General features: G+C 45.2%; 1 protein-coding gene across 15 annotated transcripts in view; it reads right to left on the reverse strand.

Annotated features, from left to right (window-relative positions):
* LOC138751963 (inner centromere protein-like) overlaps window positions 1–27,318 on the reverse strand; it is a 79,317-nt gene that overhangs the window by 39,234 nt on the left and 12,765 nt on the right. For 13 of the 15 annotated variants that reach the window (XM_069915006.1, XM_069915005.1, XM_069915004.1 and 10 more), the window contains 10 exons: window positions 21,745–21,873; window positions 18,476–18,589; window positions 15,710–15,733; window positions 12,870–13,001; window positions 11,570–11,653; window positions 9,555–9,614; window positions 8,088–8,126; window positions 6,780–6,836; window positions 6,339–6,374; window positions 4,739–4,777 (listed from right to left, as the gene is read on the reverse strand). In XM_069915006.1, coding sequence (XP_069771107.1) covers window positions 4,739–4,777; window positions 6,339–6,374; window positions 6,780–6,836; window positions 8,088–8,126; window positions 9,555–9,614; window positions 11,570–11,653; window positions 12,870–13,001; window positions 15,710–15,733; window positions 18,476–18,589; window positions 21,745–21,873 — 714 coding nt within the window. The remainder of the gene's footprint in view (window positions 1–4,738; window positions 4,778–6,338; window positions 6,375–6,779; window positions 6,837–8,087; window positions 8,127–9,554; window positions 9,615–11,569; window positions 11,654–12,869; window positions 13,002–15,709; window positions 15,734–18,475; window positions 18,590–21,744; window positions 21,874–27,318) is intronic. The other 2 variants (XM_069914999.1, XM_069915007.1) reach the window with 2 other exon arrangements.

The following is a 27,318-nucleotide window of genomic DNA, read 5'->3' on the forward strand; positions in this document are numbered from 1 at the left end:
TACAAGCAGGCTTTTTCCACCGAGGTCGAGTGAGAGGACATGGGTTAAGGGTGAAAGGTGAAATGTTTAAGGGGTAGAGGCGTAACTAGTGGGGGTGCATGGGGAGCCCCCAACCAGGTCCCCCGGCTCAGGTCCACTGCTAGGCTGCTGCCGCCCCCACTTCCCCCAGCTCCTGTCTGATGCTGCCTTCTCCCCCCTCCCTGGGTCCGAAGCCACCCCTATCCCCGGTCCGAAGCCACTTACTCCCCCTAACTTTAGAACCTGTTAAGGGGAATATTTGGGGGAGCTCAATCCTCAGAGGGTGGTGAGAGTGTGGAACAAGCTGCCAGCGGTGGTGGGTTTGATGCCGACGTTTAAGATCGAATAAGCACGGGGATGAGAGGGGTATGGAGGGCTGAGGTCAGGAAACAGGTCGACAGGTCTAGGCAGAATAGAGCATTTGGTGCAGTCTAGAGGGGCCAAAAGGGCTGCTTCTGTGCTGTAGTGTTCTATGGCTCTGTGAGTCACTGAGTCGGCCAGTGTGGAAACAGGCCCTTTGGCCCAACTTGCCCATGCCAGCCCAAATGACCCACCCCACACTAGTCCCACCTGCCTCCATTTGGCACATGTCCCACTAAACCCAAAGAAACATAGAAAAATAGGTGCAGGATTAGGCCATTTGGCCCTTCAACCCTACACCACCATTCAATATGATCATGGCTGATCAGTTCCCAGTTCCTGCCTTCGCCCATGTAGAACACATCGAAAGAATCAAAGGCTTGTTGATCCAAACCAAGGCTTTTATTAACTAGAAGACTGGAGTGTATCACATGTAGGTCGACCAGTCCAGAACCTTTAAGACCTGCCAGTAGGCATGGCTACGCTCTCACCCAATCACAATCATCCTACACTACAATCTATACATATACACATCGGTAATAGAATCTGTACTATCACATCCCCATACCCCTTGATCCCCTTAGCCATAAGGGCCAAATCTAACCTACTCTTAAATATTGACAAGGAACCGGCTTCAACTACTTCCTGTGGCAAAGAATTCCACAGATCCACCATTCTCTGAGAGAAGAAATTTTTCCTCATCTCAGTCCTAAAAAACTTAAGCCCCTTATCCTTAAACTGTGACCCCTGGTTCTGGTTTTTCCCAGCATTGGAAACAACCTTCCTGCGTCTAGTCTGTCTAAACCCTTAAGAATTTTATAAGCTTCTATAAGATCCCCCCTCAATCTTCTAAATTCCAGCGAATACAAGCCTAGTCTATCCAACCTTTCTTCATATGCAAGTCCTTCCATCCCTGATATCAGTCTAGTGAATCTTCTCTGCGCCCCCTCCATGGCGAGGATGTCCTTCCTCAGATGAGGAGACCAAAACTGCACACAGAACTCCAGATGTGGTCTCACCAAGGCCCTGTACAGCTGTAGCAGGATCTCGCTGTTCCTGGACTCAAATTCTCTCGCTATGAACGCCAACATAACATTCGCCCTCCTCACCGCCTGCTGCACCTGCAGGCCCACTTTCAACGACTGATGCACATCGACACCCAAGTCTCTCTGCATCTCCCCTTTTCCTAAACAGATTCCATTTAGATTTTCCTGTTCTTATCTCCAAAGTGGATAACTTCACATTTATCCACATTATATTGCATCTTGGCCCACTCGCCTAACTTGTCCAAATCGCTCTGCATCCTCCTAGCATCCTCTACACAGCCAACCCCACTACCCAACTTCATGTCGTCTGCAAATTTTGAGATATTGCTATCTATTCCCACATCTAAGTCATTGATATATTTTGTAAACAGCTGTGGCCCCAGCACAGAGCCCTACGGTTCCCCCACTAGTCACTGGCTGCCATTCCAAAAAGAACCCATTTATTCCTAATCTTTGCTTCCTGTCCGTCAACCAATTCTCTATCCACCTTAACACCATCCGTCCTATACCATGCTTTTTAAGTTTGTAAGCTAATCTTCTGCGTGGGAACCTTATCAAACGCCTTACTAAAGTCCAGATATCCCACATCCACTGATACCCCCCTATCCACTCCACTGGTTACATCCTCACAAAACTCATCATTAGATTCATCAGACATGGTTTTCCCATCTTATTTTTGTTTCCGTCCAATCTTTCTTTAAACATTGCAGTCGTAACTGCCTCAACCACCTCGTCTGGCAGCCCGTTCCAAACATCGACCACCCTCTCTGCAAATAAAAAAGCGATCCCCTCAGGTTCCTGTTAAATCTCTCCCCCTCACCTTAAACCTCTGTCCTCTGGTTATCGATTGACCCTACTCTGGGCAAAAGTCTGTGACCTGTTCCTTTCCTGATTTTATAGACCTCTGTGAAATCACCCCTCAGCCTGCAAGGAATAAAGCCCCAGCCTGCTCACCCTGTAGCTCAGCACCCCTCCCCACCCCCCCCCCCCCCCCGAGTCCTGGCAGCATCCTAGTAAATCTTCTCTGCACCCTCTCCAGCTTGACAACCTCCTTCCTGCCTCATGGTGATCAAACAGAGCAGAACACTCTAAACGGGGCTGACAGTTGCTGGAATTCATAATAACAGGGGCTTTACTGTAATGCGTACCTGTACTTCTACATTCCTCTACTTGGCCCTGTAGTAGGACCCGCTAAGCCCGTGGACTGTCCATGCTCAAATTTTGACAAGGAGTCAAACATGAAAGCCTGCAGACACTGTCGTAGGAAAGTGGAGATGCTGGAGGAACTCGGCAGGTCTGGCAGCGTCCACAGGAGGGAAAGATCTATCACTGATGTCTCGGCCCTGAGCCCTTCCTCAAGGGGTGAGCAAAGAGCAGGCAGGTAGGTGTCTGGATTAAAAAGATGGTGAAAAGGGAAGATTGGGAGGGTGGGAGATACCCAACAGGCAAAAGGCATCAATTGGATATGATGAGGACAGGAGGGAGGAAAGGTGAGAATGGAAGGTGGGCGTGGTGGGCTTTGGCTCTATGAAGGGAGAGACAGGGAAAAGAGGTAGAGGAGAGGGGACAAGGAAAAGATGGGGGGGGGGATACAATGGAAATTGGACAAGTCAATGTTAATGCCACCCGGTTGGAGGGGGCCCAGGCAGCAGATGCTGTTCCTCTAATTTGTGGGTGGTCGCAGTCTGGCAGTGCGCGAGACCATGGACAGACGTGGCAGCAAGGGAGCAGGGCAGGAAATTGACATGGGCGCCAAGGGGTGATCCACGCTACAGTGGTGGGCAGTCAAGGGGTGCTCAATGAAGCGACCATGGGGCCCAAAAATAAATTCTGATCAACTTTGGCCAAAGTTCAAGAGGTGAAAGATTTTTTTCTCTTCTCTTTTCTTTAATGTTTTGCGAAAATCAATCACGAAACCTCCTGTTGTCTTCGAGACCCTTTCTCACTGCTCCCACTCGTGCAAATCCAGCCGCTCTCCAGCTCTACCACTGCAACCAGATGACCTTAACATCGACCTCCAATCCCCGCCAACCCGCTTTCCCGTCCCTGTCTCCTTTGTTCCAGCTGCCCACCTCCCCTCCTCCATTCCAAAGGAGGACATGGCCATAGGCTGGCCATATATGGTAGCATTTGGTAGCCTATGACCATGCCCTCCTTTGGAACAGCCTCCTTACCCCCTTCCCCCTCCCATCAGAGAATTACCCCCTCTCCCTATCGGCTTCTAACCCCCCCAATCTGTATCCACCCGTGGCCTCTTACCTGCGAGCCTGTGCTCCTCCCTCTGCCCCTTCCTCCCTCCTCTCCTCTCTATCCACCCCAGGCGCCTGCCTGTTGTTGCTTATACCTGATGACGGGCCCAGGCCCAGATCGTTGGCCACCTCATTCTTCTGATGGAAGCTGCGTGACATGCCGAGTTTCTCCAGCGCGTCTGTGCATTGCGCTCGACCCCAGCATCTGCTGCCTTTAACTTGCTCCCATAAAATACTGGTTAAATTAAATCCCATTTCCTGTTTTCTGGTTTGCAATCAGCTTGCGAGGTGTGGGGTGGGTGGCTGTGGTGGTGGGGGGGGGGGGGTGTGTGTCTGTGTGGTGAGTCTGTGTGTATGGTGGGTGAGGGTGTGGTGGGTGGGTGTGTGTGTGATGAGGGTGGGTGTGTGGGTGTGTCTGTGTGTGGGTGTGTGGTGGGTGGGTGTGGTGGGTGGGTGTGGTGGGTGGGTGTGGTGGGTGTGTGGGTATGTCTGTGTGGTGGGTGAGGGTGGGTGTGTGTGGTGAAGGTGGATGTTTGTGTGGTGAGGATGGGGGGGTGTGGTGGGTGTGTGTGTATGGTGGGTGTGGGTGTATGGTGGATGTGGGTGAGGGTGGATGTGGTGAATGTGTGGGTGTGTCTGTGTGGTGGGTGAGGCTGGATGTGTGTGGTGAGGCTGGATGTGTGTGGTGAGGGTGGATGTTTGTGTGGTGAGGGTGGATGGGTGTGGTGGGTGTGTGTACGTGAGGGTGTGTTTTTGCCGCCCATTCACTGATTCTCCCCTCGATCCCGTTGATACGTTTGATTAGCCCAACTGTATCTGCAGCAGTAACAAGTAATCTGCTGAGTGTGGAGCTCAGAATTGCCTGTTATTTAATTTTATTTATAGCAAGGCAAAAGCTGATCCCGGCCATTTAAAACTGTGCTGCCCAATAGGCCCAGCACCCCACCCCTCCCCCCACCCCCATATGTTTTGAAGGGTGGGAGGGAACTGGAGCACCCAGAGGAAACCCACGCAGACATGGGAAGAACGTACAAACACCACATTCACAGCTGCTAGAGGACTTACGCGTCTCGATGTTGACCAGTCGTTTCTGTTTTGCCTTGACTGTTGAGAAAACAGAAACAATTAAATAATCGCAAAGCCTAAAATAAAGAAAACAAGAATGTAAAATTATTGGTCAAAACACAAGGCTGGAGGAAGTTTCCATTGGGGTGTGGAAGAAGGAGAGGGGATCTCATCGAAACGTCGAATGCTGAAAGGATTGGAGAGAGTAGATGTGAATAGGATGCTTCCCTTGCTGGGTGAATCCAGGACAAGGGGGCACAGTCTTAGAATTAGAAGGAACCCATTTAAAACAGAGATGACGAGAAATTTCTTTAGCCAAAGGGTCGTGGATTTTTGGAGTTCATTGCTACATACAGCTGTGGAAGCCAAATCATTGTGGGGGTGGGGTGTGGGTGTGGGCTTAAGGGGGAGATTGGCAGGTATCAGGGTATCAAGGGATATGGAGAAAAGGCTGGAATTTGGAATGAGATGTGAGAACAGTTTATCTCAGGGTGGATTTGTGGAGCAGACTCACTTTGAGATCTTGCGATTAAAGATGTACAATATGACCAAAGTTTTGGGCCTGGGCCCTTAATCAACGTACGATCAATGTGAAATTATGTGGGATACAAACAGAATAAATACAAGCTGGCTTTTCCCACTGAGGTCGGGCCAGCCAAGAGCTGGCAGACATGGGTGAAAGGGGAGAGGTTTAAAGGCGCATGTAGCGAGGAGCTTCACGCAGAGTGCGGAGTAAGGGGAGGTGGTGAGTGCAGGCTCGATTTTGACATTTAAGAAAAATTTGGATAGGCAACATGGACATGGTCCAGATGCCAATCAATGGGACAAGGCAGACTAGATGGGCCAAAGGGCCTGTTATTATGCTGCAGTGTTTGATGGGTCTCTCAGCCCAGGTTGGAAATATAGTTGGCTTCAAATTCTTAGCAGCAAACACCCCCAATGACAATGACCTGGGATGAGCATGTTGATATGGTGGGCCATGAAAACACACCGAAGCCTCTACTTTGTCAAAGAGCAAAGCAAGTTCTGCATGTGCCCCTCCCCCCCATCCTTCTACAACTTCTACAGGGGTACCAGAGGGCAGACTTGCTGGATGCATCCCAGCGAGGGACAGAAGCCGCTCAGCTAAGATAGGAAGGAGTTGAATACAGGTCAGAACATCACCCCCTCTCTCCACAGACCACATCTGCTTGGAAAAGGCAGCCGTCGCACTGAAGGACCCATCACACACACACCACCCCCCCCCCTCCCCAGACACACTCTCTTCTCCTGTCTCCCAATCGGGGAGAGGGCTCAAGAGTGTGAACAGGCTTCAAGACCATTCCTTCCCTGCAGCCTTCAGGCTTATGAATGAACCCCACAGAGCCCTTGCTTTGGACAAACTGGTTCTTCTTCTCTGAAACTCAACACTTGAAGAAATCTCAGACTTTACAGCACAGAAACAGGCCTCTTTGGCCCTTTTAGTCTGTGCTGGATGATTTATTCCGCCTAATCCTGATCCTAGTGAATGGTGAGACAGGAGTGAGTGGTCTCCTCCTATGGACTGAGAAAGAAGATTCTATAAAAGAGTGCACACATCTCTACTCCCTCCAGAACTTACGTTTCCTGAGAAATTGTTCTTCTTGTTTCAAGCTCTCTGTTGACACAAGATAAAATTATCATGTTCCAGTCGAACGTGACTCCTGGGGACCCGCGCTAACAAAATAATTGAGACTTTGCAACAAATGGATTTCAGCTTCATCAGACAGAGCCTGACTTCCAACAGGATGCCAATTTGCAAAGGCATTGAGGACCATGTGTTTTTTTTCCCTCCAGGCGTACAGCACAGTTACAGGCCCTTCTGGCCCATGAGCCCGCGCTTCCCCAACCTACAGCCCTGATCGTAATTGTGGGGTGTGTGGAAACACCCGGAGGAAACCCGCGCAGGCCTTAAAAATCCCTCACAGGCAGCAGTGGATACAAGCCTGGGTCCCTGGTGCTGTAACAGCCTTGTGTTAACCCCTACACTAACCATACCTCCCACAGGTGGTCCCCTACTTACGATCTATGTAATCTATGCGATCTATGATCATCTGTATATACGATGATAAAGGAAATGCTGTATAAATTAAAAAAAAGAGAAAATGTTTGTAAATACAACAATCACACGTCAGGTCCCAGGAATCCAAGGACAGTTTATTTTGATGGACCAACATGGAAACGGCCATAGGCCAGGACATCACGGCCACCGAATCTGTTTTATTTTCGGGACACGAAGGCAGTGGCGGATCCGGTGTTCGAGGTTTGGGGAGGGGGGCTGGGGTGGCGGTGGGGGGGGGGGGGTGGGTGGGTGAGTGTGGGTCCGGAGTATCATACGTTTGAATTGGGTCCATTTCGAGATCTGACTGATCGGTCAGAATGGAACTCGGACCAAGCCGGGGACCACCTGTCCATGCTGTATAATGTCAGTGGTACTGCACAAGCTTTAAACGGCCTGCTAAAGGGGATGGTGAGGTTTTATTAAAATCCTCCAACTACGGAGATCTGTGCCCAAGGCTTGTGCTGGGCAGCGTACCATGAGAGGTTGCAGACTACGGGGGTTCAGCAGACCGGCGCAGGGAACCAGAAATGGAGAGGACACCCCCCTGTTGAGAAGAAGAAGCAGAGGAGATGACCCTACAGGACGGTGACCACGGGGGCGGACCAGCGAGGGGCTCAGTGACTGAGAGACCCACCTGGGCTGAAGGCGACTGGCTTATAGAAAGCAGGATTCGAGAGGGTGCCAAGGGCATGAAGGGGCTCCCGAAGGGGATCGGGCACTGAAGGCTTCCTGATCGTGTCGGAGGTCTGGACCTGAAGCATTGCCCCTTGCAGTGTGAGAGAGGGAGTCCCTTCAGAGACACCGAGTATCTGTGGACTCGCCTCCAGCCCCCCCCTCTTGATCCATGGACAATCCAAACTCCAGATCTGAACCTCCAACGCGATCAGGAAGCCTTCAGTGGCTGAGGCCCCTTCGGGAGCCCTTCTTTCCCCTCAGCGCCCTCTCGAATCCCAGCTCTGATGCCCGGTTCCCATGAGCAGCCTGCAGCCCGTGCGGGTCCTTTGAGACTGCAAGTCACCTGGAGCCTGTCCTGTCTCGCTTGCCAGTGGAAATGACTTCCCTGCCTCCATCCCATCTATCCCGTCAGGATCAGCTTCTTTCAATAATAAATATCCCTTATATAAAAAAAACCGGGGCAATCTCTCGACGAGGGAAAATGTGTGAGAATGGAACACTAGGGATGCAACTACCCGATTCAACGAGTCTCTAATGAGCAAAGGGCCTTCCCTTGTTTACTGTTTGAGCAGTAACGGTGTGAATGACACTTACATATCTTAGCTTTATCTTCTTTCTCCTTTTGCCTCAAAACTGTTGAAAGATATTTTAAATATCCACATGTATAATGTATAAAGCATTAGAAAGAATCTGACCAGATATCTTCATCTGAGATTGTTTAGACCAGTGTCACTGATCCCACTTTAAGTAATCCCTATGCCATCGGTGCTCTGTGATTAGTAAGGGATTGCTTAAGGTGGGAAGGGAAGGTTGAGAACCACTGTGTTAATTGTACATTGACTCGTTATGTGCATGGTTTCATAACTCCAAAGGAAATGGGCCAATGACAATTTTTCTCAAGCAAAATATTTCAGTAACAATTGGGTTGAGAGCAGTGATTCTCAACCTTCCCTTCCCACTCACATCCCACCTTAGGCAATCCCTTACTAATCACAGAGCACCGATGACATAGGGATTACTTAAAGTGGAATGTGAGTGGAAAGAAAAAGGTTTGAAAATCACTGCAGGCCAGTGACACCCCTCACACCGTGAGCGGTGTTCGTGGGCCTAATTCAAATGGCATCTACAAATTTGTCGATGACACCACGGTCGTGGGCAGAATCGCAGCCGGCAATGAGGAAGCATACAGGAGGGAGATCAGCTCATTGAACAGTGTAACACAACCTTGCCTTCAACGTAAGCAAAACCAAGGAATCGATTGCGGACTTCAGGAGGGGTAAATCGGGAAAGCGCAAACCAGTCCTCATCGAGGGGGTCAGCTGTAGAGAGGGCCAAGTACCTTAAGGTCCTGGGTATGAACATTTCTGAAAATCTATCTGCAATCATGAAGAAGGCTCACTAGCAGTTATACTTTGTCAAGAGTTTGAGGAGATTTGGTCCGTCACCAAAGACTTGTACATTAGCACAACACGATTAGTGCAACGCCTTTAGCGCCAGTGATTGGGACCAGGGGTTTCAATCTCATGCTGTCTGTAAGAAGTTTGTACATTCTCCCCATTGGGTGGGTGGGTTTTTCCTGGGGGCTCCAGTTTCCTCCCACCATTTGAAAATGAAGAAGTCGCCTCAAGCTCCCAGGCAGGGGTGGAGACCTCAGGCTCTACAATTCTTTTGACCCTAAAAGTTCATTCAACCCCCTTGGACCCCCTTGGCATATATTGACCCCTTGGATGATCCCATCAACCCCCAGGGGTTGACACTGACCACTTTGGAGACCCCTACACTAAGTTGCATCATCCTATACCTGTCTGGATGCCCTTTGAATAGTTTAATTGTGCCTGTACCAACTGCTTCCTCCGGCAGCTCATTCCAGATACGGACTGACCCCTGCATGAAAACTTTACCCCTCAGTCCCTCTTAAACTATCTCCCTCCCCTGTCCACTTTAAACCGGTGGCCTCTGGTTCCAGAACCATTACAGTGGAAAATTGATCCCATTGCCATGAGCACAGGAGTTGCTTTCCTCTCAAACACTGAATATTGGCTGACTCCAATATTGACTTACCTGCTGTTCGTGATTGAGACTGATTTCTTCCTGCACTGCTGGGAGCAGGTCTCCTTGTGCCTGAAATAGAAATTAATTCCAGCAATATAGTAAAATGCTTCAGGTCAGTGCCAATAGATTAGACTTCCTCCCACCCCAAACCCGCACTAATATTCATGACATGCAAGAGCACCAATACCCCTGAGCGTTAAATGCTCCAAAAGGCAGGGGGCATAGCCCAGGACATCATAGGCCAAACCCTCCCCACTATTGAGAACATTGACAGGGACCACTGCCATCGGAGGGCAGCAGCGATCATCAAGGATCCACACCACCCAGCACAATCTCTGTTCTCGCTGCTGCCATTAGGAAAGAGGTGTTGGTGCCCCAAGACTCGCCCCACCACGTTCAGGAACAGCTGCTCCCCCTCCACCTTCAGACTCCACAACAACAAATTCAATCAGGGACTCATTTAAGGGCTCTGACATGCACTTTATGTAGTTTTTTATTCTCTCGGTATTGCACAGTCAGTTTGTTTACATTCGTTATCTGTTTACAGTTCTTTGTTTACATGTTTACACTGGGTACAGTTTATTTTTTGCATGACCAACTAGTGGTAATTCTGCCGCGCCTGCAGGAAAAAGGAATCTCAGGGCTGTATGTGATGTGTATGTACTTTGACAATAAATTGGAAATCGGAATCTGATGGCATCTGAGGGAAATGAAACTTAGATGAATATCTTGACTGTGTAAGGAGAGGATGGACAAACCTGGTATGTTTCCTCTGGACCGTCGGAGTGTGAGGGGAGACCAGATAATAGTTTATAAATTCATGAAAGGTTGGGCAGTCGGAATCGGGTCCCCCTTGGTAAAGGCGTCGTGCACAAGAAAGAGGGCAGCGAGGAGGAGGGGGGGGAGGAGATGTGCCGGTCAGATGTTTTTCTACAGAAAATGGTGGGTGCCTGGATCGGGCTGCCAGGTGGAAGCAGATACAGAGGTTGTAGTTAAGAATTGTCAGGCGGCACAGTTGGCGAAGCGATCAGTGCAACGCTATTACAGCACCAGAGATCGGGACCGGGGTTCGAATCATGCACTATGTATGTTCTCCCTGCATCTGTGTGGATTTTCCCTGGGGGGGGGGGGCCCAGTTTCCTCCCAACATTCAAAATGTACCAGGGGTGTAGGTTAATTGGGTGTAAATTGGGTGGCATGGACTAGAATGACGTGTTGCCATGCTGTATGTCTAAATTTAAAAAAATTATAAGACTCTTAGACAGGAACATGGATATCAGATAAATAGAGGCTTATGGATGTCGTCTGTGCCCCCAATATCCCTCAACAACTTCTACAGGTAAAGGTTCCACTGTAGTCACATAATACTACATTTAGAATGTAGTATACATGAAATTATTTAACTTTTTTCTACCGTAAGGCCATCAGAGAGTCTCCACTTTGTTCAGCGCCCCTCACAGAAACCTACAGCGCCTGGTGTTCCTACGCGGTCTCCCCTCTAAGTACTGACCAGCCCTGAGCCTGTTTAGCTTCTGACATCAGATAATTGCAGATGTATTCAGGTTGTTAGGCTTGACAGCAGACTTGCTGGATGCATCACAGCGTGGGACGAGAGCTGCTCTGCTCAAGGCTGTGAGGAGGTGGACGCAGCTCAGAACAGAACATAAACTCCCCCTCCCCCCCCCCCACCACGGACACATCTACGTCTCCCGCTGCCTGGGAAAGGTAGCTAAAGTGTTGAAGGACCCATCTCACACACCCCTGCCCCCCGGAGACACCCTCTTCTCCCTCTTCCCATTGGGGAGAAGGCTCCAAAGTGCAAAACCACGGTCCAATGGGCAAGATCATCCTTGCAGCCATCAGGCTCCTGAATGAACCCCACATCAGTGCTCCCATGCTGCCCTTGCTTGCCCTTGATCACTGAACCAGGTGACAGATAGGCTGAAGGTGCATTTGCAAATGAAATTTAAGGTAAAAGGTACCATCCTCCCCTTCATGAATTGTCCAATGTTTAATTCGCTTACTTGGACCTGGCTGAGTGGTAGCTGGAATCCTTGGGGTCGCCGCTCTGACCTTCGAATGATGTCCGCCCCTTGCTGGCGAAGGACCTATAGGCAAGCAAGAATTTCAGGGCTTGGAGCTCAAATGCAGGAGGATGTCCAGGAAAGAATGAGGGTGCGAGTGGACAAACCAAAATAAGAGACCAAGGCTGATTGAGCTTGGGCTTTTCTCTTTAGAGTGATGGAGGAGGAGAGGTACAGTAAAACCCTGGTTATCTGGAATTCAAGCAATTGGCAAGCTCAAGCAACCGGCAAAAAAAAAATCGAGGAAATAAAGTAAAAATTTAACATTACTAAGAATAAATAAAAAATTTAAATAAAGTCATAGAAGTTCTCTGAAGTGACGCATGAACCTTTGGTGAAAATGGGAGCCAATATTCATCCTTGGTCGTGCTTTGCTCATGGCAGGTGTTTGAATAAAGTTTACATTTTAAACTTAGACATGGTAACAGGCCCTTTCGCCCCATATAATTTTAAATTAAAAAATTGATTGTACTCTTCCAAATCTTGAGGATATGTTCCCTAGTTCTTGTCTCATCTGCCAAAGGGCCTCCTCCTTATCCTTTGCATCATTTTTTTGTGCCTCTTCTTTGCCGATTCCCCTCTCAACCGTCAGACCAACCTTTGGCACAAGCCCTCCCAAGGCGCTCTGCACGACAGCATCACGCGGCAATCTCCGGCAGAGTTGACGGAGAAGGGACGTTTCCCATGATGGGGGGGGAGTCCAGGACAAAAGGGCACAACTTCAGGATTGAAGGGCGCCCACTTAGGACGGAGATGCGGAGGGATTTCTCCGTGGAATTTGTTGCCCCGGTGGTGGGGGCTGGGTCGTTGGGTGTGTTTAAGGTAGAGATTGACAGGTTCTTGATGAGCCAGGGCATCAAAGGTTAATGGGAAGTGGGGCTAAGTGGGAGAATGGATCATATCATGATTAAATTCAGGTGATGGGCTGAATGGCCTCTTTCTGCTCATTATGGTCTTATAACCTGAACTAGTTTTACTTCTAAAGTTCATTAGCCAACTTTTTCTTCTACCTACCAGACCGTTGCCCAATCACAATCTCTCTGCGCCCTCCGATTCTCACCATTCTATACCCCAGGGTTCTAAAACCCAACTCAAAATTAAGTTGTCCAATAAAAACCTATGTCAAATGAATACATTAAAAAAAGTATATTTAAATATATAAATTATAACTACACAGTTATCAACTCCATGAATTCTTGCATGCAAAAATAAAAATGTTTGGACTCTTTGCAATACTCACAGACGCCTTGTGGCCTTGCACCTTGTGGCCTTGCACCTTGTGGCCTTGCACCTTGTGGCCTTGCACCTTGTGGCCTTGCACCTTGTGGCCTTGCACCTTGCAGGCGTTCGGAGGGAATTTGTTGAGCAGTTGCTGAAAAATAAAAGCAGGGTTGAATGCGACAACTTTTCCCAAAGTTAATGCACAAAAGTGCTGGAGACCCTCAGCAGTGCCTCAGTGCCTCAGACCCTCAGTGTCCGCTCGAAGCAGAGGTACGTCGCTGACGTTTCGAGGCCTGAGTACTAACTGCGATTGGAGCATCTGCAGACTTTACCAAAGGGTGGCGTGTGAACCGGAGTTCGAACCAGGCGCTGTCTGTAAGGAGTGGGTACGCTCTCCCCGTACCTGAGACGCACAGAGGTTTTGGGGCTGTGTGGAAACTGGCAGGCGCCTGAATGAAAAGGTGGGGGTGGGGAGGTGAGGAAGGTGGAGGAGTCTCTCTATTTCCCTACCCTCCGTCTCCTCCAGTTCCTCGCCCCCCTTCCATTCTATTAGAGAGCTACCCTTCTTCACCCTCTGCCCTTCACCCCCCCATCACTTCTCAGCTGCTTTCTCTTCTTCGCTCCCACCTGTATCCACCTCTTTTACCTGTTGGGCTGGCATCCTCTCCCTGCCCCTTCCTCCCACCCTGCCTGCTTTTGCTTATACCTGCCGAAGGCTCCAGGATCGAAACGCTTACTTCCTGGGGACGCTGCATGACCTGCTGAGTTTCTTCAGCACGTTTGTGTCTCCAGTGTCTGTGGACTATCTTGTTTAAGAAATATGTCCACCATTTTCAGTTGTATCATTGCTCTAGGCAACCGTTATCAATGGGGAAGGAGGGGGACAGCACGTTTAAGGGAGGCCACGAACTGATATCTTAAAATGTTATTAATTTTTTTTTACCACCCCTTTGATGTCACTTTCAAGGTACTATATAGAACAATAGAACATTACAGGACAGAAGCAGGTTCTTCTGCCCTTCTAGTCTGAGCCAAACCATTTTTCCTTGCCCAGTCCCACTGACCTGTACTCAGTCCATATCCCTCCATACCTCTCGCAAGTGACCCCCACATTTACCACTTCAGCTGGCACCTTGTTCACACTCCCACCACTCTCTGTGTGAAGAAGTTCCCCCTCATGTTCCCCCTAAACCATTCACCCTTACCCTATGTCCTCTGGTTTGTATCTCACCTATCCTCAGTGGAAAAAGCCTGTCTACATTTACTCTGTCTGGACCCCTCATAATTTTTAATACCCCCTCAAACCTTCCCTCATTCTTCTACGATCCAGCAAATAAAATCCTAACCTGTTTAACCTTTCCCTGTAACTCCTGAAGTCCAGGCAATATCCTAGTAAATCTTCTCTGCACTTTTTCTGTCTTATTTTGCTGGAAGAAAGTGTATTCTTCATTTGTTTGGAAGCTGTTATAAATAAGTGCAGCTACAAATATCTTTCCTGCAGTTCAGTGTGTGGTGATATGTAATGACACCACTAGGTCACCAGGGGTCATCCTAGTGTCCTTGTCTATAAAGCAGTCCAGAGCTTCAGTCTAGCCTCTTCCAGGTTCGTCTTGGAGAGAGACAAGACGTCTTAGTGTCCATATTAGTTTATTAAAGCTGTCTTATACTCGCACTGCAGTTGTGGTTATTGTCAGTACACAGTGAACAAAACTGCACACTATACAAATTTGGCCTCACCAATGACTTATACATAGGACCCCAGCTCCTATACTCAATAATTTATGAAGGCCAATATGCCAAAAGGTCCCTTTACAACCCTGTCCACCTGTGATGCCTCTTTCAGGGAATTATGTATCTGTATTCCCAGGCCCCTCTGTTCTACCGCACTCCTCAGTGTCCGACCATTTACTCTATTTGTCTTTTCTTGGTTGATCCTTCCAAAATGCAACACCTCCCACTTGTCTGCATTAAATTCCATCTGCTATTTTACAGCCCATTTTCTCAGCTGTTTCCAGATCCCTCTGCAAGCTTTGAAAACATTCCTTGCTGTCCACAATGCCTCCAATCCTAGTGTCATCTGTAAACTTGTTGATCCAATTTACCACTCATCACAGGCCTCCAGTCTGAGAAGCAACCATCCACTAGCAATCTCTGCCTTCTCTCGTAAAAGTCAAAGCCTAATCCACTTTCTTACCTCATCCTGAATACCGGCCGACTGATCCTTCTTGACTAACCTCCCAAGCAGGACCTTGTGGAAGACATTCTGTAAAATGTTACATATTTCATGCCCATGGCCATCCTCTATGAGAATGAGGGGGGATCTCATGGAAACATTTTGAATGTTGAAAGGCATGGACAGTGTAGATGTAGAAAGGATGTTTCTCATGGTGAGAGAGCCCAGGACAAGAGGGCACAACTTTGGGGTTGAAGGGCGACCACTTAGAACAGAGGTGTGGAGGAATTTCTTCTCCCAGAGGATGGTGAATCTGTGGGATTTGTTGCCACAGGCGGTTGAGGAGGCCAAGTCACTAGGTGCGTTTAAGGCAGAGATTGATAGCTTCATGATTAGCCAGGGCCTCAAAGGTTATGGGGAGAAAGTGGGGCTGTGGGAAAATGGATCAGCTCATGATTAAATGGCAGGGCAGACTCGATGGGCTGAATGGCCTGTTTCTGCTCCTATGTCTTCTGGTCTTAACTCAAAGGAAATGCGTCATGGTTAGCGCAGCTCAATTATAGCAGCAACAACTGTAAGGGAAGCCAGGCCACGTTAACGGTGGCTCTTTGTCTGCCTTACATCAGGCAGTAGGCCATTTCGTGTAATACTATGTATTCTGCACAATGAAGGAATCTTGAACTCACCTTTATCTGCTTCTCTTCTCTTTGCTGTATTGAGAAAGAGTAAAAGAGATTAAAACTACCACATTTAAAAACAAAATCTAAATAGTGAACATTACTTATAAACCATGAATACAATTCTCTGCCAGGGAGTCAAGGGCTTTTCTCCGTGGAATGACAGAGAAAGTGAGGAGACTTAATGGAGGTCTACAAGTCTTATGAGGGGCCTAGATAGGGTGGACAGCCAGCATCTTTGCCCCAGGGTGAGAATAAGAAACACCAGGGGACATGTGTTCAAGGGGAGGGAAGTTTAGGGAAGTCGCCAGGGATGGGTTTTTATCCACCCTGAGAGTTGCGAGTGCCTGGAATGACTGGCCAGGGCTGAAGGCTGGTTCAATAGGGATATTTAAAACAGACAGACAGGTGGATGAAAGAGAAAAAAATAAAGGGTTATGAGATAGGGTAGGGTTAGTTTAAGTAGGATCGTATAGGTCAGCAGAACATTATGGGCCGAAGGGCCTGTACTGTGCTGTGCACTATGCAGTTAAAATGACACGAACAGCTCATTCCTAACTCTCAGTGTTCTCCTTCATTGAGCAGGCCTGAGCTACTTTGAATGGGTACAACGAAGGAAAAAATAGATGCAAGGAGATGTGGATTTGGAGAGACACAACTTTGAAACTCTCTTACTGAGTAATATTAAGGGGCAAAATAAAATTTAAATATTTATCAAATTGAATGTGCTTTACCAGTCGCTGGGAAATGTCTAGCAACATCATGGAAATCAGAAATAGATTTAGGTATGGAAAGATGGAGCACAGAACTTCACAGTTGTATAGAGTTAGAGAGAATTACTTATTTTTTTTCCCTCATAAATTTAATAAATTCAGAATTTCTCAACAACATAGGATTAAATCTCCAACGATACACATTCTCCACTCTCTCTGAACTAAACAAAGAATGATCAGACCAAATCCTACTCTTATATTCAGCTTTAAAAACTTGCCCTTGCAATTGCGCTGATATCAAAAATAAATCTATTCTAGAATAAGAATTGTGTCAAGGTGAATAAAATGAAAAATCTCCTTAGGATTTAATTTCCTCCAAATCTCTACTAGATTCATATCTTTCATTAATGTCATGAGCTGTTTAGCCATTTTAATTTGGGAGATTTATCTAATAATGGGTCTAAGCAACAATTAAAATTGTCCGCTACCAAAATGTTATCATATGCTTAACTTAAATTAAAAAAAAAGAATCTACCATAAATTTCTCATCATCTACATTTGGGGCATAAACATTCATTAAAGTCCAAGAAGAATGCAATCCAATTTAAAAGATTATGAATTAAAATAGCAACACCTCTTGCCTTAGAATTAAAGAAGATGCTAAAACTTGTCCAGCCCAGTCTCTTTTTAACTTCTAATGTTCCTTTTCAGTCAAATGCATCTCTTGCAAGAAAGCAATGTCACCTTTCAACTTTTTAATATATGCTAATACCCTCTTTCTCTTGATCGAATTATTAAGCCCATTAATATTAAAAGTAGCAAAATTTAAATTAGCCGTAAAATATCACATATACATCCCACATAAGTGGCGATGGACTTCCCCATGGCTCTATTACAAACATATTTAGAGATCTGCTCAAAGAAAGAAACAAAAACCCCATAAAGAGAGAAATAAACCCTGAAAAAATGGTACAATAATATAATAGTATTACCCCCACCAATTGTATGGGAGAGAATTACTTGTAACCTACGAGATAAATATTATGTTTTGTTTGAAAATATGGAGCCCATATTTACAAAATTTGGTCCGATTGAAGTCCTCACTTTCTGGTAACCTCTGTATAAATGTTTTATTTTCTTGGCATTCTCCGGTTTTTCCTTTCCTTTTGAGGGAGATGGGAGTGTATTTTACCACGCCATGACTTTTTAAAAAAATAGTTTACAATTTAAATGTAATATGATTGTGGTTTAAAATATTAAAAAAAATCTTTATAACACAATGACAGTGTGTTACCGCAACTATTCACACCAGGCCCCCGACACCCTCCCTCCTGGGGCGGGGAGAGAGGGGCACAGAGGCCACAGCACATTGAAGTTAACGCCTTGTTTTCTTATCACCTCTCGCAGCAGAAATATTTTTTAATGATTTTTTTTAATGCTGGCCGAAGAAACCAAAATTTGATTGCTTCACAGGGAATGGGCGGGGGATGGGGGGTGGGGTTGTGTGGAGGGTTGCATAAACTTCAGGCAGAGTCCTAAGGATGGGACTCATAATTAAAATTGTTGAGAATAGATGCTCGAGAGCAGTGGTTCTCAACCATTTCCCACCACCACCCCCCCATTTGCCACTCACTCATGGGACCCAATCAGGCTGTGGGAGACTGGCTCATGGGAACTAGGTATCGGAGCCAGGATTCTAGAGGGCACTGAGGGCTTTGCAAGGTTGGCTTGATGCAAGGATTAACATCACAGACTTAACTATCAGATGTTCAAAATTCATAGGGGCGGCACAGTTTGCCACCAGGGTTTGAATCCCGTGCTGTCTGCAAGTAGTTTGTATGTTCTTCCCGTGTCTCCATTGGTTTTCCCTGGGGTCTCCGGTTTCCTCCCACCTTTCAAAAATGTACCGAGGGGTTGTAGGTGAATTGGGTGTAATTGGGCGGCATGGGCTTGTGGCCCAAAATGGCCTGTTTCCCTGCTGTATGTCTAAATTTTAAAATTAAAATTAAAGAGTTAAGTTTCCCAATCACATTCTAATCATTTTATTTATAAATTCACTCACCAAATGCATCTGCCATTTTTCTCTCCACGGGGAGTAATCGGATCATCTTTTTTGGCCATTTTGGTTCCATAATAATCCTTTTTCTCCACAGATTGTGCACAACATCTCTTGCCACTAGGAGACAAGGTAAAAAGTTTACCAATTTTCAGGTATTCCATAGAACCCTACAGCATAGAAACAAGCCCATTCAGTCCCTCTAGTCTGTGCTGAATCATTATTTTTGCCTCGTCCCAATGACCTGCACCCGGTCCATATCCCCTCCCATCTATGTACCTGTCCAAGTTCTTCTTAAATGTTAAAATTGAGCCCATGTTCACCACCTCAGCTCGTTCCACACCCCCACCACTCTCTGTGTGAATAAGTTCTCCCTAAACCTTTCCCCTTTCACCCTTAACCCACGTCCTCTGGTTTGTATCTCACCTACCCTCAGTGGAAAAAGCCTGTCTACATTTACTCTGTCTTTCCCCCCCTCATAATTTTAAATACCTTGATCAAATCTCCCCTCATTTTTCTTCGCTGCAGGGAATAAAGTCCTAACCTGTTTAACCTTTCCCCATAACTCAGTTCTTGAAGTCCAGGAGACATCCTAGGGATGGCACATTTGGTGTAGCGGTTAGCGCAATGCCTTTACAGCGCCAGCAATCAGGACCAGGGCTTAAATCCCATGAGGTCTGTAAGGAGTTGGTACATTCTTCCCGTGTCTGCGTGGATTTTCCCCGGGGGCTACGGTTTCCTCCCACCATTCAAAACGTACCGGGGATTGAAGGTTAATTGGGTGTAATTGGGTGGCATGAGCTCGTGAACCTAAATGGCCTGTTAATCTGGTGTATGTCTGAATTTAAAAATTAAAAATCTAAATATTCTCTGCTTTCTTTCTATCTTATTGATATCTTTCCTGTAATTCGGTGACCAAAACTGCACACAATACTCCAAATTTGGCCTCACCAATCTCTTATACAACTTTACCATAACATCCCAACTCCTATACTCAGTGCTTTGATTTACAAAGGCCAATGTACCGAGGGGGGACTTTACAACCCTGTCCACCTGTGACACCACTTTCAGGGAATTATGTATCTGTATTTCCAGATCCCTCTGTTCCACCCCACTCCTCAGTACCCGATCATTTACCGTGGACATCCTTTCTTGGTTTGTCCTTCCAAAATGCAACACCCCATACTTCTCTACATTTTTCCGGCTGGGCCAGATTGCCATTTTAAGACCATAAGAGCGAAACAGGAAAGTCATTACGTTCTGTGTTTGCAGTAAAAACCAGAGATGCTGGAGGAGTACCAGCAGGTCTTGCAGCATCCACAGCAGGTAACATTTCAGGCCTGAGACTTCTTCAAGGCCTGAAACATTGGTTATGTATCTTTTTCCTCCTATGGATGCTGCGAGGCCTGTTGCGTTCCTCCAGCATTTTTGTCTTTTTAATTTAAAGTCCATAAGGCATTGGAGCAGAAGTAGGCCATTCAGCCCATCGAGTCTGCCCTGTTTTTCAAATCAGGAGCTGAATCATTTTCCCACTTAGCCCCGCAGCATGATTAGCTGCATTCATCAATACCTTAGTTACTGCGGTGCAGAGGAGATTTACCAGGTTTGTTGAGTAAAACACGAGAGTCTGCAGACACTGTGATGGAAGTAAAAATGGCGGCATGGTTAGCGCAACGCTGTTACAGCGCCAGCGATCAGGACTGGGCTTTGAATCCTGTGCTGTCTGTAAGGAGTTCCACGTTCTCCCCCTGTCTGCATTGGCTTTCCCCAGGGGCTCTGGTTTCCTCCCACTGTTCAAAACGTATCGGGATGTGGGGTAATTGGGTGGCATGGACTCATGGGAAGAAATGGCCCTATTACAGGTGCTGAATGTCTAAATAAAAATAAAATAACGCTGGAGAAGCTCAGCAGGTCAAACAGTGGACTTTATATAGCAAAGATAAAGATACAGAACAAGTGTTTCGGGCTTGGGCCCTTCATCAAGGTATGGGCAAAATGTCGCAAGGTGGGAGGGTAGGGGCAGGATTTCCTTTCTGTGCTGGGCCAAACTGGGAGGCCCAGAAACGGAGCTGGAAGCCACGAGGCACAAGATGGCGGTGGAGGCAAGTAAGGAGGAAGGCAGCGTGCTGTGGAAGGGAGTCTGGGTGATGATGTGGCTGTAGAGCTGGGTATCAGGAGGGGTGACAGATGGGTGAGAGAATCCCATGGCACTCCCTTTGCAGAGCAAAGGAGAACCTCCTCAGGGTAGGCATCCCTCCAAGTGATCTCGCAGAATAAAAGGAATAAAACATGAAAGTTTGCAGACACTGTGAGTTGATACATAAAGGATGCTGTTTGACCTGCTAGGATTCTCCAGTATTGTGCTTTTACCAAGACTGGAGAACAAGTCATTGAAGCAAGTAAATTGGAGTATCTGGCAGCTCAGGTAGATAGGGTTGTAAAGTCTTTGTAAATCAAAGTACTGAGTACAGGAGTTGGGATGTTATGGTAAAGTTGTATAAGGCATTGGTGAGGCCAAATTTAGAGTATAGTGTGCAGTTTTGGTCATCGAACTATAGGAAAGATATAAATAATTTTGAAAGAATGTAGAGAAGATTTACTAGGATGTTGCCCAGACTTCAGGAACTGAGTTACAGGTCAGGACTTTATTCCCTGGAGCATAGAAGAATGAGGGGAGATTTGATAGAGCTGTACAAAATTGTGAGGGGGACAGACAAAGCAAATGTAGAGGGTTGGTGAGATACAAACCAGAGGACATGGGTTAGGAGTGAAAGGGGAAAGGTTTAGGGAGAACATGAGGGGAAACTTCACACAGAGAGTGGTCGGAGTGGGGAATGAGTTGCCAGCTGAATATGGGCTCAGTTTTAACAATTAAGAAAAATTTCGACAGGTACTTGAATATTGTTTGTCTGTGTGTGTGTTGTGTCTGGTTGTGTGTCTGCGTGTTTTGCACCGAGGACCAGAGAATGATGTTTCATCGGGTTGTACTTGCACAATCAGACGACAATGAACTTGACTTGATTTGGATGGGAGGGGTACGGAGGGATGTGGACAGGATGCATGTCAGTGGGACTAGGCAGAACAATACAGACCAGAAGGGTTTGTTGTCTATGCTGTAATGTTCTATGGTTCCATGACGGGTCCACAGACAGGAAATGGGCTAAATAGAAGCAAATAGAATGAGCGCGTGCAGACAAGAGTGCAGTAAAACCCTGTGATGATTTTGCAATCAGAAAACCATGCCTTTCACCTGGAGTCTTTCAGCTCACACTTACAGGATGGTTCTGTTTGTCGACCAGGGCGCATCAAAATGATTCTCCGATCTCCGTGAGGGACTGGCACGGACTCTCGCTGTATCTGTGCGTTCTTCTTTGATCTCCTTTTTGCTTTTGCTTGTCGAGAAACTGCAGAGAGAAAGAGGGATCTGCTCTAAGTTGCACTTTGGACGCAGCTGGGGCTGCCATGGAATTTCACAGGCAAGTACATCTGTTTACAATGCAGTTGTGGTCTGTGACAGATTATGTTATATTTTTATATTATGTAGAGATATCTTTTTGGAAGATAGATTGTGGGGTTTTCAGATTGTGGACTATAGGAAGGGAAAACCAGATCCACTGATCACTGGGGGAATCAGAGGTGGAGAGGGTGAGCACATTTAAATTCCTGGGAGTCACTATCTTGGAGGAGCTTTCCTGGGCCTAACACACTAACGGCATAATGAAGAAAGCACATTAGCACCTCTACTTCCTCAAGGGTGTGACATTGAAAACCTTGTCAGATGTCTACAGAGGTGTGGTGGAAAGTGCGCTGACCAGCTGCATCACAGGCCGGTGTGGGGGGGTACTAATACCACTGAATCGAAAGCCCAGCAAAAGTTAGTGGACTGCGCTGAACTGACCTCTGTTTTATTGACTAGGGTCACAAAAGCTTATTGTTCGCTTACATGACATGTTAAAATATTTTTATATTGATGTAGAGATTAATATTAATATACATTTAGGTGGGCTGCACGGATGGTGTAGCCGTTAGCACAATGCCTTTACAGCACCAGTGATCAGGATTCTTTGTGAGAGCAAAGATTTCTCTTTGTCAAGGAAAGAGTTAATTCAACAACAGAGATCAAATCCAGATCTTATTGACTTAAGGGACAAAGCAGTAACTGAACAGGGGATTAAAGAAATGGCCTGTGGATATTACTTGAGGGGTGAATTGTTGATGAGAAAATGGAGACCTCTTGATATTCCTGCTAAATGAAGAGTTGGGGGGGGGGGGGCGTGGTGATTCATTAGGTGGTTGTTCCTAGAAATTACCCGAATGAAATATTAAATCTAGCCCACAGTACAGCTTTGGGTGGTCATCCTGGTGTAAAGAAAACCATGAATAAGATTTTGAGACAATTTCTCTGGCCTGGTTTGAAGAAGGATGTTGTAAAATGTTGTGGGGAAACCTAATCAGGTTCCTCCAGTGGCTCCATTTCAACCTATTCCTATTGTTGGGGAACCTTTCACTCAGGTTATTGTGGATTGTGTAGGTCCCTTGACTAAAACCAAGTCTGGAAATCAGTACTTGTTAACAATTATGTGTACAGCGTCGAGATTTCCAGCGGCTATACCATTGAAGAATATTAAACCAAAGACAGTGGTAAAGGCTCTGGAAAGATTTTTCACAGTTTTTGGATTACTTAAAGAGATCCAGAGTGATCAAGGATCTAACTTTATGTCTGGGTTGTTTCAACAGTTGATTTATGAGTTGGGAATAAAACAGATGACTTCATCTGCACACCATCCTGAAACTCAGGGAGCTTTGGAAAGATTTCATTCTGCTTTGAACAATATGATAGGAATTTATTGTCCGGAGAATGGGAAAGATTGGGGCGAAGGTATTAATTTATTGTTGTTTGCAGTAAGGGTTTCAGGTTTCAGCCCTTTTGAAATTGTGTTTGGACATCAGGTTAGAGGACCTTTAATGTTGATAAAAGAACAATGGGTTAATGAGGATGTTAATTGGACTTGCTGGATTATGTTTCTAAATTTAAAGATAGGTTACAAACAGTGTGGACTTTGACTCAAGAGAATTTAGAAATGGCTCAGGGTAAAATGAAGCATTTATATGACAGAAAAGTTCAAGTGAGGAATTTTAAGGCAGGAAGTAAAGTTTTGATTTTGTTTCCAACACATGACAATCCTTTGAGAGCTAGATTTTCTGGACCGTATGTAGTTAAATCAAAATTGAATGATGTTATAACTATGTTGTTAACACTTCAGATCAAAGGAATAAAACTCAGGTTTGTCACATAAATATGTTGAAACCTTATTATGAGGATAATGGTAGTGGAGAACAATCTGCATCTGAGGTGTGAGTTGTCGACAGGGTTGAGGAAGTAATGGATCATAAGATTATGGAAACAGAATCTTGTGAGGGTAACCTGCCTAACTCAGCAATTTTGGAAAATTTGGAGGAAATGTTAGGCCATCTTAAGTTACAGGATCTGATGCAGTTGAAAGAATTGATTTTGGAATAATCAAATTTGTTCCCTGATGTTCCAAAAATGATATCAGTGATTTATCACAATGTGGAGGTTGGAGAAGCAAATCCCATTAAATTACACCCATACAGAATAAACATTCAGAAAGGTAAAATCATGGATCAGGAGGTGGAATATATGTTGAAATAATGATATTATTAGACCTTCAAACTCAGATTGGAGTTCTACTTGTGTTCTGGTACTGAAGCCTGATGGAACTGTTAGGTTCTGTACAGATTACAGGAAGGTTAATTCAGTAACTAAAACAGATGCTTATCCTTTTCTGAGAACAGATGACTGCATCGATAAAATTGGGAAAGCTAAATTCCTTACTAAATTGGATTTGTTGAAGGGTCTGGTGTGTGCCTCTAACTGAGAGAGGAAAGAATATTTCAGCTTTTGTAACCCTATCCGGTTGATACAAGTATGAATATGAATATATGAATATGCCACTGCAATATTCCAAAGGGTGATTAATTCAGTAATCCAAGAGTTAGCAGAAGCCTATATTGGTGACTTGGTCACAAAAAGTGACACATGGGAAGAACATCTAAGGGAATTGGACAAATTGTTTGTAAGATTATCCAAAGCAAACTTAACTGTTAATTTAGCAAAGAGTCAATTTGCAAATGCCATGGTAACATATTTGGGTTATGTAGTTGGTCATGGCAAAGTTGCACCTATTCAAGCTAAGGTGAATGCAATTTCTGAGTTTCCTATTCCCAATGGCAAGAAAGCAGTGAGAAAGTTTTTAGGAATGGCAGGATATTACAGGAAATTTTGCAGCAATTTTGCTGATGTTGCTCTTCCTTTAACCACCTTTTGAAGAAAGGGGAGAAATTTGTGTGGACTAAAGATTATCGGGCAGCTTTGGAAAATTTAAGGGAGATGCTATGTCATTGCCCTGTGTTAAAATCTCCTGATTTTGACAGACCATTTTCTGTCTAGTGGATGCCAGTGAGGGAGCAGCAGGTGCAGTTTTATTGCAAAAATATAATGAAATTGACCATCCACTTGCCTACTTTTCAAAAGAATTCAATGTTCATCCAAAGAACTATTCCACTATTGAAAAAGAACTGTTGTCTATCATATTTGCTCTGCAGAATTTTGACGTATATCTTGTTTGAAAAAGGCAACAGATGAAAGAACATGTCGGAGCTGCCGCTGTCTGGAAGAGAATTTGCTGTTCTGAGAGGGTCATGTGGTTTTGCAAGCAGAGAGAGTCAAACAGGTTTTCTCTCACAGAGAGAGAGAGAGAGAGAGAGAGAGAGTCAGTCAGACAGACAGACAGATGACCTGTATCGTGTTACAGCCAGCAAACAGCAGCTAGGACTGGAAAAGGACAAGCTGGCAAGCTTTCAGAAAGCCTCATTTTGTAAAAAGGCCTGGTCAAAGCCCTTGTGGTTGATGCAAGAAGAGAGGACTTGCTGTCTAATGTTTCACTTGGAATAAGGAAACAAAAAGGAACTCTGTGGTGACCTGAACCATGAAGGGGCAAGTTTCGTCAGCAAGACACTGAAGTGGCTGATTAAAAAGGAACAACAAATCTCTCTCTGAAAACTGACAACCTTCCTGGGCGGTAACCTTTTATGATGTTAGCTGCCTTCTTGAGGCAGAATCTTACAACAGTGCCTTCGGTGGACAGGAGGTCGGGCCTGTGATGGGCCTGGATTTGTTTGTTACCTTCTGCCGACTTCTAGACAGAAGGTGGGGGAGGTGGAGATATAGGTAGAGGGAAGGACAACTGGGAGAGAGGGAAGATTCAAGAAGAAAAGTGGGAATGGGAGTGGGTAAAGAAAGGGACAAGAGGGTACAACTCAAGATAAAAATTTAAAACGTAGAAGTTTTGAAACATTTGATCGAATTATGGAGTAAAATAATCATGAAGTGGGTGGAAAAGGTTTAATTTCTTGAAAAATGCCTTTATATCAAAATAGACTTCCTTTTTCTACAGATAATCAATCTTTGAGGATTTGGAGCATAATGGGGATTAAGAAAATAGAAGATTGTTTTGAAGCTGGTAAATTTATTACTTTTGAATGAATGAAGGAAAAATGTAATGTTGTAAATAATGCCTTTTTTTGTTATTACCAGGCTAAGGGTTTCTTGGTTGATAAATTAGGTCCTAGTTTGATATCACCTAGACAGAATGAATTAGAATTATTGATATGTAAGGGTAAGTTTATTTCAGTGATGTACAAATTACTTCAAAAAGCAGCTCCCAATTTAGGAATTCATAAATCGAGATTAAGGTGGGAGGCGATTTAAATAAACCAATAACTGAAAATAACTGGATGTAATTATGTGAAGAAAATATGACAAAAATTATTAACGTTAGGAATAGACTTGTTCAATATAATTTTTTGCATAAATTATTTTTCTCAAAAATTAAATAAATTGAATCCAACATTATCAGATTTATGTTTTTGATGTGTTCAGGAAGTCGGTTCGTTTTTACATTCTACTTGGAAGTGTCCGAGAGTAAAACCTTTTTTGGTTGGAGGTAGGGAATTTTTTTGGAGAAAACTGTCAGGGTGAAACTTCCACAGGAGCCGCTGTGATTTTTGTTGGATAATATGAAAGGGATCAGACCTAAATTGAGGTTAACCATGTATCAAATGTCATTTTTACAAGTTGCTTTAGCCGTTTCTAGGAAGTGCGTAGCCATTACTTGGAAATCAGATGCAGATTTTGGGATGGAGAGGTGGCACACTGAACGATGTAGTGGCATTCCACTTGAGAAGGTAACTTAAAATTTACGTAATAATTATCAATTTTTAAAAAATTATGGCGCCCATATTCATAACATGTTGGTTTGAAAATATGAAGGACTCTCTGAAAGCCCGTCCTGCTGGTAACCCCCAGCTCCTTTGTTATTAGAATTGAGACTTTATATTTCTTTTCGACATTCTCCCAACTTTTTTTTTCTTTTCTTTTGATTTTCTGAGGGGCAGGGTGGGTGGGCAGGTGGAGGGAAAAGGGAGGGAGAGATGGGGTTTTTTATATATTTATGTATATTTTATGTATGTGTCTGTATATATTACATTTATTCAATATGTATTACATGGTTTTAAAATTCTTTAAAAAATTAATAAAATGCAAACAAATGATCAACTTAGTTATAAAATAAAAATTCTAACATTAAACTTTATTTTGCCTATATAAACCCAGCAAAAACTGAGCTACTTCACATAAATGAGCAATTATCTGCTCGAGCCCTTTTTCCTATTCAAATGATTTATCTATCTGCACATGACAGACAATACATGCAGTATAAATAAAGACCAAAAATCAACCCTCTGTCTCCAACACTCCACACCCACAC

The sequence above is a fragment of the Narcine bancroftii genome, chromosome 1 (genome assembly GCF_036971445.1).
Source record: "Narcine bancroftii isolate sNarBan1 chromosome 1, sNarBan1.hap1, whole genome shotgun sequence".
NCBI classification, from domain to species: Eukaryota; Metazoa; Chordata; class Chondrichthyes; order Torpediniformes; family Narcinidae; genus Narcine; species Narcine bancroftii.